Source organism: Prenolepis imparis, unplaced genomic scaffold, assembly GCF_030444845.1.
Source record: "Prenolepis imparis isolate NDT839.2.m4 unplaced genomic scaffold, iyPreImpa1.0 SCAF_8, whole genome shotgun sequence".
Taxonomy (NCBI): domain Eukaryota; kingdom Metazoa; phylum Arthropoda; class Insecta; order Hymenoptera; family Formicidae; genus Prenolepis; species Prenolepis imparis.
The window spans coordinates 596,993-613,804 of NW_028141166.1; the positions used below are offsets into that span (position 1 = coordinate 596,993).

The 16,812-nt window shown below is 38.1% G+C and overlaps 1 protein-coding gene across 2 annotated transcripts in view; it reads left to right on the forward strand.

Moving 5' to 3' along the window:
• Window positions 1-16,812, forward strand: part of LOC145939355 (multicopper oxidase 3-like) — a 174,480-nt gene that overhangs the window by 43,564 nt on the left and 114,104 nt on the right. For both annotated transcript variants that reach the window (XM_083043613.1, XM_083043614.1), the window contains exon 4: window positions 9,398-9,555. In XM_083043613.1, the coding sequence (XP_082899739.1) occupies window positions 9,398-9,555 (158 nt within the window). The remainder of the gene's footprint in view (window positions 1-9,397; window positions 9,556-16,812) is intronic.

The following is a 16,812-nucleotide window of genomic DNA, read 5'->3' on the forward strand; positions in this document are numbered from 1 at the left end:
TCGGTTCACTCCAGCCGGCGTTTCTCATAATCACGCTTCTATCGGATGATATCGTTACATAGCTTTTTAGCGCAGTTGTTACTCCTACGTTTCTGTTGCGATCAATCTCCACGCCATCGAGTTCGTATCGAATCTCATCAAACATGAATGCGACGCAATTATTTCCCAATATCACATTAGATCCTTCAGCTGGTCTATTTATCTTTAATTCCCCTTCGATGTATAGAAAACTGTCAAACGGCAACGTATACAGATCCTGTTGTTGTTTGGGTATTCTTATCTCATCACTGTGTCCGAACGTGGCGTTGGCGAACGGGTTGTACGTGTGAGTCTCAATCTTGACGATGCGTTTTGCAATCTTCTCCGATGTTGAGGATGTTGGTCATTGTTCAGATATTTCGCACCGCGAATCCTAAAGATTGTAAAAACGCAACGTTCAATGTATTGAGTTTCTTTTTCTTTGCGCAACCTGCTGATTGGATATTAGCAAATGTTGACGTTGTTGTCGCTGGCCTCGTAAAGATTGTGTTATCTCTCGCGTCTTTTGATCCGTTCAACACGAGCATCTCATGCGCAGCACACGTAGGTTATTGCTGTCGCCGTCATACATGCAATCTAATGGTGATCTCCTCTCCTCGAAAATCGAGCAATCGTCCGTCCTGGTCGACAACGCGTAAGATTAAATCCGTAATGCTCCGCGCGATGATCGGCAAGTAAATGATCTGTGCCGGCGTTTCCGATATCTTATATCCTGGTGGTACCCTCAGTGAAAATTCATGTATCGTATGAACGAGTTTGCCGTTGCTGTACGCGCCCGCGGTCACGTTACACTCTACGCGGATAATATTTATGTTGATAATGTTAATCGACATGTCCGACTCGTACCATTTTCGCGGCTGCAGTATACGGTTCGAGAATCCCAGCAATGCTCCAATGTTGTTGGGCTTGCTAAAGTTTATTCTGTAGGCGCATTTGATCTCACTTCTCATGGTATTGTAATTAGCGCGGAGCACTATCGGGTATTCTCCATTTTCAAAATCCCCATTGTCAATGTATTTTTATCGTCATCACAAACAGCATGTCGCGGACGTCTCCGTGAAATTACATGTTTCAAAAACTCAGGAATCATAATTTTCGCGTCATCTTTACCAAAGTAAAATTTATTATTCGAGGAATTCACGTTTGATATCGTGTGATAAGTCTCAAAATCCGCTAGACCGAGTTCGTATTCATCGTCGCTCAAATCTATGGCGCGAAAGTAGTTTGCCGCGAGGACGCTACTCTTCCCAGTCAGCGTGAATGTCATAGACATATCGACAAAACTGTTTAACGAATACTGAGTTAAATAATGCAATGTCTGTCTTTAAATTCGCATGTATCGACCGTTCGGAGAAACTGCAGACACAATTGTCCGCAGATGCTCTGATCGTAAGTTTAAACAGGTGTGTGATTGTACTGTATCTTCGTCACGTTCCGCCCGAAATATCGCACCAATTCATTCGGTGGTCGAAGATTGCCGAAACTGTCGAAATATATAGCGCGATTCCCCCTCTTTGCGTACATCACCCAATGAGTACCTGGTCCTTTAGCGTTATCCAAATTTACGATGCTGCTCTCGTTTTGATATATACCACCGATCGGTAGCGAATCACGCATGAAAACACCTCTAAAGTATGGAATGCGCATACGTTTTGCCAGTTGCAGCAATTGTACGTCGGTAGATTCACCCTTTGGCATTTTTAGCGTCTCCTTGACGTTTTTTTTCCTCCTTGAAACTCCTCGTCCGCGTTTGTATGGAGCGAGATACAGTCCGTGACCTTCCATGGCGCGATTCTGACGTAACATCTTTTGCAACTGTTGCGAGGCTTTTCCGTCGTTTACCATCTTTGCTACGCCAGCCGCTCCACCAATCAGTATCCGTTTCTTCGTCTTCGTCGTCTTCAGGCCCATACCGAGCTTCGTCTTGGCTTTCATCGCTGCCTAGACAGCTGTGGCGACGGCTCTTTCACCGAGAGTCAAATCTCTCGTAACGATGCTAATTCGCGCTTTCTCGGCGAGTACCTTATGCGCCACGTGTCTCTTGGTGAGATCGTTGCTCTGAGAGTACGCAATATCGTGTTCACGGCCGCGTCCAATGGGTTGATACCTCGATCGCCTCTGGCTAATCGCTTCTGTAGCCGCGTGCCCGGATCGCAAAACTGATAGCCGGGGGATATGGAATTCGATCGGAAGTGCGTTCATCGCGTGATTTGATATGCCTCTACCTATTTTCGTTGACATTCGCTGCAATCCTTTATCATCGGCGCTGGAACGTCGATGTGCGTTCGCTGCCACAGTCGATTGTAATGTTCGAAACAACGGCGACGGGCCTGAATCTCTGGATTCGCCTTTATGTGTTCCAGAAGCTTGTTCTACACGTAGAGGAAGCGATTTTCACAGATTCGCAATAAAATTGCTTTTGGCACAAATTGCAGCTGTTCGGCGCTTAAACCGTGAATATCGGAAGCACTTGTCAGCAGGACAAACATTTTTTCGTTACTGAGCGATTCGTGATTCCGCGCAGCTATAAATAGGCAGGCGTTCGATCCAATCGGGGAGTAGAAAAAATTCGTGCGACAACCTTTGACGATACGCGTGACGAATTGCGACGACAGATTACGCTCGATGGGAGACAACGTGGAGATGCGCAGACACGGTACGATGTTACCGACTACTATACGCGCGATTGTTTGCGGCCCCTCGAATTGCGGTAAAACTAATGTCTTGATTAGTTCGATAGAAAACCCGCACGGGGTTTGCTTCGAAAACGTGCAAGTGTACTCAAAGTCACTGCAACAGCCGAAATATCGGTATCTGGAGAATTTGTTGACGTCGATCAACGAAATCGGCTACTTTACATTCTCCAATAACAGTGACGTCATTCCACCAAACGAGGCACGTCCAAACTCGATTTTCGTCTTTGATGACGTGGCGTGTGACAAGCAAGATACAATAAGAGAATACTTCTCAATGGGACGCCACTCGAACGTCGACTGATTCTATCTCTGTCAGACGTACGCGAGAATACCAAAACATTTTATACGCGACAACGCGAACTTACTGATGTTGTTTAAACAGGACGGTACCAACTTGAAACACGTGTACAATGATCACGTGAATACCGACATGTCGTACAAGGATTTCAGTAAATTATATCGTATTTATTGGCAACAAAAGTATGAATTCCTTGTGATAGATAAGGACTGCTCGTTTACAAACGGGCGATATAGAAAAGGATTTAACGAGTTCGCGATACCGCAAAACAATTAGTCGCTGCCGATATTCTGTGTTCGGTCGCGTGAAACGCGAGCACTCTGCCGACATGGCTATGAGCGATAACATTCGCGAACGTGAAAAGATTGCGAAAGAGATTGTGAAAACGAGCGAATCGATCCGTAAGAAACATCGTGTTTTAAAGACCGGATAGATCGATGACGATATCGCGGTCAAGACTCACTTTAAACCTATTATCGAGCCGCTACAAAAGATTGTCGACAACGCGAGCTCGATCGCGGTGAAAAACGAACCGGAGAGTAACGCTGACGTGAAAATTAAAACGTTACCCACAGTTAAACGGTACGAAAAGGAAGAAGATGCGACACCGAAAAAGAGAAAACGGCCAAACACAATTCACTCATCGACGCCACGTACATCGGACGGATTTTTACTGGATGAACCGCCGATAACCTCTACACAGACTCTACACTACATCCACCTCTGCACAGTTTGCGACAACGAGAATCGTACCATTTACAATTCCCGAATCACTCGCAAACGAAAATGTTTTCGAAACCACAGGCAATTCACTGGAAACATCCGTTCGAAACGTGTTACAAATGTCGGAAGGTCAAGAAATGTTGCGAGAGCACTTGGGGCCACTGGGACAAAAATACATGAGCGCTCTCCTCGGTGGCGACGAAAAAAACGAGATCTATCACGTATACGGTGTCTATTTTGACAAGGATGAAATGTTGCTCGGTAACAAACGATTCGACATCGACAAATACGATTCTATAATTATAGACAAAGTGAAGTACATTGGTACAGGATTATACGAGCTGATCTTCAAGAGGATTCCCGATGACGTTATTTACACGGAAGACGATATGCAAAAATACAAGAGCATATTATTGGCGACGAACGCGCATAAACGCAAATATAATGCGCAAGGCCAATTATGGAGCAACAGGGGATACAAGTACAAACAAATAATCGCACCGTTGATGTCAATCGAACCGAAAACGAAAAAATCTGGAAAGGGTGTATTCATGCCTCAAGCGATGACGCTAACCGACAATAAGATCGATTACGTGCACTGGGACGACCCCAACGAGCTAGTGGATTGGCTACGATTGCTCGACGCAGAGCTCTCGACAATACTAATCAGTCGATCAACGTCATTCGCATCGAAAAAATGCCTATCAACAAATTTGGATTATTTGAACAGAGAAATGATGCAAACGGCACAAGCGATCATTGGGATAGATTGGTGAGAAGTTACGTGCGCGGAAACGCTCTGTGTCGCGTCGCTACAGACTACGACGCGAAATCGCGCAAGATTCGACGTGTGCGCAACCTGAGGCTGACAATGATGCTGTCAACAAACTGTACGTGGAATAGTACGTTAAAACGTTGATGAATCGACAGAAAGAATCAGACGAGAAGCTGACTGCATTCGAGAAGGATGTGCAAGAGTTACAGACTGCGATAAACGAGCTTCAACGTGTGAATAACGTTACCTCGGAAACAGCTATCAAACTGTAATGAGCGACAGTGAACGGGTCAGAAACGGCTGCGAACGGTTCAGAAACGTCTATCAAACAGTTATCGAACAGCTAGAAGGGATTATCGACTGGTTACGAACAACTATCGAAAGGCTACAAACAGTTATCGAACGGCTACAAGCGGTTATCGAACGGCTATTAAACTACAATGAACGGTAGTGAACGGCCCAGACACGGCTACGAACGGCTACATAGTGACAACGAACAGTTCAGGAACGACTGTCGGACGGTTATCTAACAGCTCGAGAACGGGCCAGGAACAGCTACGAACGAGTCAAGAACAGCTACGAACGGGTCAAAAACAGCTACGAACAGGTCAAGAACAGCTATCGAACGGTAGCGGACGATTAAGAACAGCTATTGAACAACAAACGGAAATGAATGATAAAACAAACAACAAACGGCGATCGGGAAAAACCGACAAAGTGAAGAAACAGCATAGTTTAGAGAGACAGCAGTTGGTGAACGAACTGCATGCGCCGGCGAGAAAAAATTTTCCCCGAAGACATGTCATAGTGCGAGGATACGTTGACCTGTGACAAGCTGATATCGTCAAGATGCGTTCATACTCTCGTTTCAACTAAGGTTACCACTACATACTCACCGTCATTGATGTGTTGAGCAAGTACGCGTGGGCTGTACCACTCAAGAGTAAAGGCAGAAGCGAGACGGCTGACGCTATCGCCGCGATAATTCGAGATAGCAAGAGATGCCCGAAAAACATTCAAACCGATCTGGGGAAGGAATTTTACAATGCTGACGTGCAACGGTTTATGCAAAAACATGACATCAATCACTATTCTACATATTCAGTATTGAAGGCATCGATCGTCGAACGATTTAATCGTACGCTGAAGAACGACATGTGGAAGATGTTTACGCTGAATGGAACTTACAAGTGGATCGACGCGTTGCCGCGACTTGTATCGGATTACAGCGCGCACAAGAATCGAACAATTGGCATGCGACCCGCCGACCACCCCCGCGATCGCTGAAAGACTTTTGGCTACTGTGTACAATTGCATAAATATTGCGGGTACGGCAAAGTTCAAAGTAGGTGATTCGGTCCGCGTTAGCAAGTACAAGAAACTTTTCGAGAAGAGTTACACACCAAATTGGACAACCGAGGTGTTTAAGATTGTTAAAGTGCAGCGTACTAATCCCGTAAGCTATCTACTCGAAGACTATCGCAAAAAATCTGTCGCTGGAGCGTTCTACGAGCACGAGTTGCATCGCGCGAATTATCCGGACATATATCTCGTGCAGAAAGTACTGCGCAGGAGGGATGACGAGATTTACGTGAAATGGCTGGGATTTGATAACTCTTGGATACATAAGGACAATGTTATTTAATTCATATAGACTGTATTTATTAGTTCCTCGAGTCGCGCGATTCTAGACACCAAAGATTGTCTATTTCCGATCGAGAGTCGCGGACGCTTGACACGGCTGTTTTCTTCAAGCAGTTTGATAAATTCCTCGCAACGCTGCGCCCATGCAAAATACTCGCCCAAAGTGGCGACTTGATGGGACCGCTCCAACAGGTCGTATTCAGTCTGCTCGATGTTTTCCATGTTTTTTTCACACTTTTTAAATCACTTTGCAGTCTTCTATGGCGCACTTGCAACAAGTAACCGCTTTTCGACCGACGTATCTGTGCGCTTTCAAATCACGTACTATGGTTTGACGCGACAGCAGTCCTCATTATATTTCATCTAATCCTTTCTTCCTCTCTTCATGTTTAACGTATGATCGATTGTTTAATTACACCTTGGAAAGGTGACCTCCCCTTTTGTCACATTATCGTTTATGGCACCAAGCGGCCGAACATCGGCGTTAATTCTTCTTAATTACATCTCAGAAAGGTGATCTCTTTTCATCGCGTTATCGCTTATGACATAAAGCAACCGGACGTCGGCGCTCATTTCTGTTTATAAAATTCGAGCGGCCGAACATCGGCGCTAAGTCTTCTTAAACAATGAGGAAGAATCGTCGCTCCCGCTTATGTGGGAGGAGAGGGGGGAGGTACTGCGAAAGCAGCCGAATATCGGCGCTCACTTCTGTTTTGTTTATGCGCGCGAAAAACATGTCTCGACGCGTGCGGCTCCCAAGATCCCCATCCCTCAGATCAACCGACATCGGTGCTCATTTCTGTTTATAAATTTCGAGTGGCCGGATATCGGAGTGTGGAAGAATCATAGCTTATGGGGGGGAGGGGGGAAGTTCTGTTTTGTTTATACGCGAAAAAATAAAACGCGACCCCCTCTCTTCGGAGATCCCACTGCCCCCTCGTAGGACCCGAGTTAGAACTCTCCTTATATTCCTACTTTTATCCAGATGTTATCCTTACCTGCATATTTAATCTATCTGTGTACTCTCTAATTTATTTTATATATTTTATTAGTTTGTATATCTATTAATATACAGTTACGTCCTGGCCTGCGGGAAGGATAGGCCTTACGGAGGTCGTAACAAATATCTCTCCAAATCAATCAGATTTCAAGTCGAACAAACTGTCGAGCCCGATAACAGGTCAACGGCTGAAATAGTCGCTTTTACCTTGTTTATCTCGGGCGTTCGCTCGGTGGTCCTTTTTCGGTAAGGGAACTTAATCCCTTTTACACAGGACAGGTCCTTGTGCGATCTTAGGAGAGTGGAAGAGAGGAAGAGAGGTTTTAAAGGACGGTTACTAAATTTTTTGTTAAGACTTAATTTTTATTCAAACTAATAAATGAATATAAATTTAACATTCTTTATTATAGTTCTAATTGAATTTGTTTAATTAATTATAACAAAATTAAAAGGTTCGAAGGAATATATAAATTTAGATTTAAAGAATTAAATTATAGTCTCTATAAATATTTGACGGATACCACATTCCATGAGTAGTTGTGTGAGCGTGACGTCATTATATTATATTAATGACGATCGCATTTGAAGTCAGTTACTGAGCCACGAGCTAGAGTCAGTTACTACTAGGTTCGCGATAGCTTGTTTACAGACGTGACGTTCCCATTTATCGTTCACAAGAGAGTGAACCAAAAAAAATAATAGCGGCAGGAGAATAACTTGTTTTGAAACAATTCTTAAATTTTATAATATTAATTATTATTATTATTTTAATTATGACTTGTCGTTAGCATGTATTTTGTTCTTATGTAAATGTAAAGTTATTTAATTAGATTAGTTATATATTTGATAAAGTTATAATACTTGGAGAGGATAAATGAAAGAATTCGCAAGTTCCGCCACTAATGCGAGAAATGAAAAGAAGACGATTAAGTGGCTGCGAGACTTAATAAAAGTAACAAGGCTTCTAAAGTTCTGAGTTCGAGAATTGTCTCAAATATATGGATGTAAAAGAAAAATTTAGTCGACTTACTATTTATAGGTTGCGGTGTAAGATGAGAGAAAGCGAGCAACCGAGCGTGCGATGATGCTGGATCGGTGCGGTAAGCCACTTGGAGTTTTCGTCTTGGTTGGATATCACCTTGCGATAGTAGATTGGAGATGGTTTCGGCAAGATGCTCCGCTCTCAGAAGTATTAACTGACTACCTCTTAATTGTTAATTGTTACTACCTCTTCTCCTGAAGGTTTCCCTGTTTTTATATAGGTTCTCTGCCCCACCTGTAGTCTGTAGTCCGAAGGGCAGTTCTTGGGCGAGGATGCATTTTGTGACTCATAGTCACAGGTTTCGGTGTTTTTTCCTTTACACAACGTGTATTACTCACTTAGATGAGTAATAGTTTCTTCATTTCGGCCCTTGGTACTTGTTGACAATCATGTGTCAATCGAGAGATTTCGACATTATTATTCTTCCGTCTAAGATAGTTAAGAAATTATCGGTCGCTTATTTGTTCAAGTTTCTTAATCTCACTTGTTTTTCATCGGTCTGGCGTCGGGCTCTTTCGCAATCGCTGTCTCACGTTTTCCATTTCGAGTCTTATAATTAATCTTTTCGTAAAACGCGAATTTGCGTAAATCGGGGAAGAGAAAAGGATCGTGAAGTCCGCAGGACGTAACAATACACTTAACAGTGTTTTTTTCGTTACTTTTATTAATCATTTGCAAATTATTATTTTTTTTTTAATTTATACTTTTCTTCAATATTTGGTATGAGTTGCTTTTTTTATTTTCAATGTTGCTGGAGCTTGATTGTTCCTTGCATATTAGTGCAAGGCAATGGAGCTTTGGCAAACTCTTTTATACACTTCCAGGTCTGCCAATTTAGCAGGGACGTATCCTAAAAATACTAGTTTAATTGTTGAAGTTAAATGTTGAAATTAAATAATAGTTGTGAATTTTATATATGATCTTACTGTCGTTTGCGTTAACGTAAAAAATTCATAGTTTAATTGTTTTAAATTATCTATACTTTTTTTTATTCTTTGATGCGTTTTTAATTAAACATAAATTATTTTTATTGAATTATTTCTCTTTCTTAAAAGCATAAAATATAAATATAAAATATGAAACTAAAATAAGAAAAGAAATATTGAGATATCTTTTTAAAATATTTGAGTGTATTGATTACAGTTTGACACTTTATATAAATATAAACACTATTTTCAAGGTTTGCAGAAATGACTCTCTTATCATTGATTTACAAAACGAAGCCGAAGGTCTTGAAGCAACTATACATTGGCATGGAATCTTTCAAAATGGATATCAATATTATGATGGTGTACCACATCTGACACAATGTCCAATTTCGTCAGCTAATACTTTCAGGTATATAACTCAATATTAATTTTAAATATTTTATTTTATGTAGATAACTTTATTTTATGTAGATAACTTTGTATTTTATATTAATTCGGGGCACGCGTGTTCTGACTGCGATACATGAGATTGTTTGCGCATGATCGATCAATTTAGTTACGCGACGACGAGTCGATATCGAACAGTCGCAGAGTTGTGAAGGATCAGTCGACAAAACAACATCTGTTTATATTTATGCAAGCTCTGTGACCTACCTATCTCGGGCTTATGTTCTGTACATTTATATATATCTGGCCATCCAGTATTAAAGCTAACGTATCATATTAATTCCTGACTTGCTTTATTCTGACATTTCCTTGCTCTCGAGACGCTCTCCTATTAAATAATCTCTACCGTAATCCTACAATTGAACAGTGAGATTAAATAATCTATCTCTCTTTCTCTCTCTCATTTCTACATTTATTTTAAATAATTCTATGCAGGGTGTCGCAGATTTCGCATATAATACCCGTTAATAACAGACTCTTCTGAAGTCATTTTGAGACGAAAATTCAAATATACGTTACTATAAGTGTTAAGTGTATAAAATTGATTAATCAGATTGTTCGACGTTTGCGCATTCAAGCACAATATGTCAATATAATAGATAAATGTCTTTAGGCATCAATGTTAATATCAATTTTGATAGAAGAACCAAATCTTATGAGAAAATGGCTTTTAGTGGATTTGGTGGCAGTTGTGTATTAATAGTTTATATTGTTCTGATAAATGAAAAGTTTTCATTAGAATGCCACAACTAAAAAAAGCAGTTATTGAGCTACAGTGGCTAACATCTCATCACTCAAGTTATAAGTGCAATAGAGCATAAGAAGTGCTTTGTATGCGTGTGTGCGTGCGTGTACATACAGAGTGTCTCATAAATATGGATCGTTACTTTAGGAATGTTTTCTACTTATCTAAATGAGAAAAACAGTTCATATAAACATATGTCCAAAATTGATTTTTTAATCAGTCCTTTTGTTCTGCCGAGACGCTTGAAAGGTACTGCTTACAGATACAATTTTGGGAAAGATTTGCCCATTCTGTTTGAATGAATTATTTTGAGATATAAGTGTTAATGTTTACGTGGTCTTTCTTCTCAGATAAATATTAATATGCTTTTAAAAACAAACAAATTAATATTTATTTAATACAAGATTTCAATACAAAACAATGTGCGTAGTTTTAGCAGTACAGCGCAGTTACAGTAACTCTGTCTCTTTTACACACATATTAGTCAACTTTAGTGACAAAGAGAGCACCACATAGTAGTGTCACAGTATATCCAGTAGCGCAACTCTCTCGATTTTGTGTTGGCCAAAATGGAGTGCGCATGCGCGAAGTAAGCGAGTTGCCCAATAATGCCATCTGAACTTTTCTCTCGTTCACTCTTACTTGTTTCGGTCTCTCTCTGTCTTATTTAAATGCCCTCTTTAAATGTTTATGTGTACATTTGATGGCAGAAATTGGCGGCAATAGTTAGAGAGAAAACAAACAAGAATGAGCAAGAGAAAAGTTCAGATGACATTACTGTACAACTCGCTTATTTCGCGCATGCGCACTTCATTTTGACCAACACTAACTTCAAAGGCGCCAACAGAGAGTTGCGCTACTGGATATACTGTGGTAGTGCGAACAATAGACAAAAGAAAAAATTACAATGTTTTACTTATCACTTCCCCTAAAATTTTATATTGTTTATATACAGGGTGACCCACATAAAGTGTTACAAGCTATTATTTCTGAAAGTACACATTATAGCAAAAAATGTTTTAAATAAAAGTTATTTGACTCGAAGGGAGACATAAGAAGGTGCCATTGGTTTGATCTTGGATAGTCGTTTGAAGGTCACGTGAAGGTCATCTTTAATATCTTAAATGGAAACCACCATTTTCCATTACATATTCTTGTAGCTTAGCTCGAGAGCGTTTCAAAATACTGGCAAAAATTGGGAACATGCAAAAAATGATGGCTTTCCTCGACATTTTCGCTGAGGAAAAATAGTCTCCAAATGATCTTAGGTATCCATTCTTGCAAGCTCTTAGGAATTTACTCTACAAGCGTTGATCCGGTCTTTACGGGACACCCTGTATAGTTTATAGCAAATACGGGTGGCTACTGATAAATACATCAAACAGCTTCTTGATATAGAACAGCTTAGCGCTTCCTACTTCCTCTGTTAAAACGCCTTTCTCAATCGATCGGTGTTGACATGAGCTTTGCTTCTTCTAAATTAAATTGCCGAATTACTTTTTTTGCATATGCCTTTTGACTAATACAGATCAAACCGTTGAAGTCACGTGCAATCAGCACGTTTAAAAAATATCCAAGCGATCCAGAAGTTATTTCGAATTCCATTTTCAATTTTTTTAGAAACTCATCAATACTCGATCTCTGTAGTGGGTGTGTGAAGTTAATACTCCGACATGCAATTTTCATAGTTCTGATCAGAGTTCTGGCTTTTTCTTAAAAAATTTAAGAATTTTTTATTATTAATAAATAGAATTCTGTCGATTAACGGTTTCAAATTTGAGTTTAAAAAATGGGGGTGCTAACTTCTCATCAAAAATCAATATCGAATAGTTCTGAATAGCTCATTTGCTTTGTTTTTACGTTTATTAGAGTGCCTGATTAATAAAAAATATTTTTGATATTGGATAAAAAAAATTTTTTTAAATAAGTTCTGATGATTAATTATAACATTTTTACATATAATGAAGAGTTCTTGATAGTTTGCGAAAAACTACATTCGACCAAACTTTCGAAGAATAGTTTTGAAAAAAATCGTAATTATAGTAGCACGGACTTGAAATTTTGACTTATTTAATCACAGTTCCAGTAGTTCTGACAAGAGTTCTGACTAGTAAATCAAGAATTCTGAAGAAAATTATTAAGAATGAAAATGATCCAATCAATAATTAACAAAATATTCGATCTTAAAGAACATTCGTTCGAATTTTTCCACAAATTCCGTGAAAAATTAATTTTTAAAAGTTCCAGTAGTTCTGATTACGGATATCACTAGTTATAATTTTGGAAATTTGTTATATATGCTTTTATGAACAAAAATTAGATATTTATAAAGATATTAATTTAGTTTCAAATGATTAATGTTTAGCTAAACTATTTTTTGTAAAAATAATTCGCGATCTAAAGAGAATTTTAATTTTATACTTATTTAAACATATCCTATGTTCTTCTTGCTGCACTAGTAGTATTTTCGTAAACATGTAAAATGTCATAACAAGCAATAAAAGTTTTGGTTTTCTTTGTACATACAAATCTGTTAAAAATAAAAATAAACTTTTTGAAGAAAATTAAACATTTGTTTTATATTATTCATTTTTGATTCATTATTTCATCCTTGAGATATATATATAACCTATACCTATATTATTATTATATTGTTCTAACAGCATTTTTGAGTTTTTTTCAGAAGTACAATTTTTAGATCATTTTTATCGTAGATAATTATATACTTATATACTGTATCTAACCTTCTTTTTAATTTATCTTTTGTATTGTATAAATAAATGTTCAAGTGAAATATATCAATTCAAAATTGGCGCGTAAACAACTTCTGGAATTTGGCTATATATGGCGGATTGTCTTAACTCTTACTAGAGGAGCTCTAATTAAAAGTAGGGGAAACCCGTCTATAATGGTCCCCCGAGGTAAAATGGTACCCTGTACTTATTTCTCCGATTAGTATTGTTATCTGCATGTAGAATTTTATATTACACAGTCGAACTTCGCTAATTCGAAATTGAAGGGAAGAGAAAAATTCTTCGAATTATAGAAGTTTTAACATATAGAGTTTTTCAGATTATCGAGGTGTATTAAAATAAAGTTCGAATTATAGAGGTTTAGCTATTTTGTTTATATTTAGCTATAACATAAAATTAATCTATGAAAATGACCGCAAATGTACATTAAGAATATATTAAATTTAAGGATATTTTTTACAATGTATATAATGTTAGATAAGTTTAAACAAATATTTAACATGCAAAACATTAACAGTTTGTTTCGAATTACAGAGGCTTTGTCTTTGAAAATTCGAATTACAAAGTCTTTGTTTCTGAAGATTCGATTTACAGAGACTTCGTTTTCGAAAATTCGAATTACGAAGGTCAAACGTCGCTCCAAAAATTTCTAATTAATCTTGTATTTTTTTTCGACTTACAGAGGTTTTCTTAAGGGAAACGAACATTGTTTCGATTTGTAGAGATTTTCGAGGTTAGCGAGGTTCAAATTAGCGAGTTCGACTGTAGCATTTAGCAAAGTTATTGCTCTATAGTTTTAAGGATTGTTTTTATTTTCTTTTTTTAAAGATTGGTGTCATGATGCTTTTCTTCCATTCTTCTGTGGTTCTTTCTGTTAAAGTAATTTTTTGAAATAGAGTTGTCAACACTTTTTCTAATTTGGGACCTCCATACTTGATCATCTCATTTGAGATGTTATCTGGTCCTGAAGCTTTTCTGTTCTTCAATCTTTTTATTGCTTCGTTTACTTCCGTTTGTTATACTTTCTTCGTCCATGGGATTCTCTGGAGATTCTTTGTGTCCATAGGAATTTTCTCCTTGCCATTTTCCTGACTTTCATACAGGTTTCGCATGTATAATATCCATTTCTCTAATGTAATAGCACTTATTTGTACTTCCTCATTGATGGCTTTCTTCCTGTTTCTTAATATATTCCTTAAGATCTTCCTCTATATAGATCGTTTTCCATTTCAAGTGAAAATTTTTCCCAATATTCCTTTTTTATCATTTTTATCATATTTATTTGCTTTATTCACTCTGTTTCTGACTGCTTTGTATTTCTCATATTCCTGTGTTGTTCCTAGATTTCTGTATTTAAGATAGGCTTCTCTCTTTTGTTTCGCTGTCTTTACATTGTCTGTAAACCATGGTTTGTTTCTTCCTTTTCCGTTGATATTTATTTTTTTGACTTCTAGCGCTTTTTTTGCATTTTCGGTCATATATGATTTTATTTTCCCAAGTTATATCGACGTGATTATTTTCTATTATTGGGTTGGAGATTATTTTTTCTTCCAATCTATTTCTGTACAGTGTTTTTGTATTGTCATTTTTGAATGATTCTATGTTGAATTTTTGGATGTATAAAGACGGCCTTCTCTTCTGAAAGTTGTAAACTTTAAAATAGTATTTGCATAAAACCAGTTCATAGTCCGTTCTTACGCTCGCAGACGTAAGTACTCTTATGTTTAGGATTTGGTTTGAATGAACTTCCCTGCTGGTGATAATGTTATCTATCGTTAAACTGTGGTCTCTTGTGTTACCGAAGGTATACTTATACTGCCACTTATGTGTATTGAATGTATTATTAATGCGAAGCTTGTTATGTACACAAGTTGTTATTAACATTTCCCCGTTATCATTGATTACGTTTTCGTTGAATCTTTGCATTATGCCAGGGATGGCTGTATCGAGCCCTATTCCGAGGCCTGTTTCACAGTTTCGTGAGTACAATTATAAATTAATTTATAATTAATATAATACATCTACAGATAGATTGCTAGTCCGGTCTGTAGATGTCCCTTCTTCTTTATCCGGGCTTGGGACCGGCAACAGTACCGCTGGGGTCCAGCAATGCTACAAACGGAGTTCCATGTAGAATCGTACTATGTACTTGTAAATTACTAATAAAAATCATAACCAACAAAATAATGAGTAAAATTGAAATAAGTGAAAAGCAGCAGAGCTTCAAACGGAATGAGTCAACGAGTGACGCAATATTTATTTTACGGCAGATAATAGAAAAATCCGTAGAATTCAACAAACCCTTGTACCTCTGCCTACTCGACTTTACAAAGGCCTTTGATAGAGTGAGGTTGCCCGATCTCCTATCAATACTTCGAAAGCACGAAGTCGAGCAGAGTTATAAAATCATAGAACACGTCAATACAAACAACAAGACTTGTATAAAGACATGCCAAGGCCTAACCGAAGAAGTATCTAAAATGACAAGAATTCGGTAAGGGGACAGCATGACCCCGACTCTGTTTAACTTAATAATGGGCAAAATAATACAAAGTGTAAAGAAAAGCGAAGGAGGATACAGAATGAGGCAGAGAGCGATAAAAATACTGTACTATGTCGACGACGCATTACTAATGGCAGAAAATAAGGACGATTTACGGCGACAGCTATACAGATTCCAAACAACAGCAGAAAAGTTTAATATGAGGATATCAGTAGAAAAGACTGAATCAATAGTAATATCAAGAGATCCCATCAGATGCAAACTGACAGTAAATGACAAACCAATTAATCAAAATATGCTATGTAGTTATCTGGGAGTTAAAATATCGAGTTGCAAGAATCTACATCAAGAAGTTCGAACTCGAGCACACAAAGCCTCAAGGATATCAGATTACCTGAGGGATCTCATCTGGAAAAATAAATGCATGTTTGTAGATAATAAAGTCCACATTTATAAAACCATCATAAGACTAGTATTAATATATGCAACGGAAACCCGAGCAGAAACCACAAAAACAAAAGCCTTACAGAGAGCAACAAAAATGAAAACGTTGAGAACTATCAAGGGCGTAAGCTTAAGAGACCAAGTAAGAAGCGCAGCAATACGAGAAGAACTCAAAGTAGAAGACGTAGTGAGATTTGTAAGAGCGAGACGCAGACATTGAAGGGATATGTGGACAGAATGGGGGAGAATCGCTGGGCAAAATGGGCAAGGGATGAGAAACCAAACACAAGGAGACCACCTGATCGACCACCCAAAAAGTGGCACGAGAGTTGGACCTCAACGTCCCAAAAGGTTTAGTAAAACGAAAAAGAACAAAACATGATTTTAGTTTCAGGAAGAAGAAGAAGAAGATTCTACATAAGTTTGCAATGGGTAATTTTTCATACAATTCTACATGGATTTGCAATGAGTAATTTTTCATACAATTCTACATGAGTTTGCAATAGGTAATTTTTTATTACTGGCGTAATAAAAGTAATAAGTTTTTAGGGATTTATGAAAATACAATAATATATGAATATAAATATAAAAAAATTTTCAAGTACCCCTAGATTAAGTATAAATTTAGTACATTAAAAAGGGCTTTAAATGTATGAAGATTAAAAACCTGAAATATATATACAAATTATTTTTTATATTCATATATTTAGTATAAATATGAAATAAGCCCATTAAATTTACATCACATGTTACATCAGGTGAACGCTTCTTCAT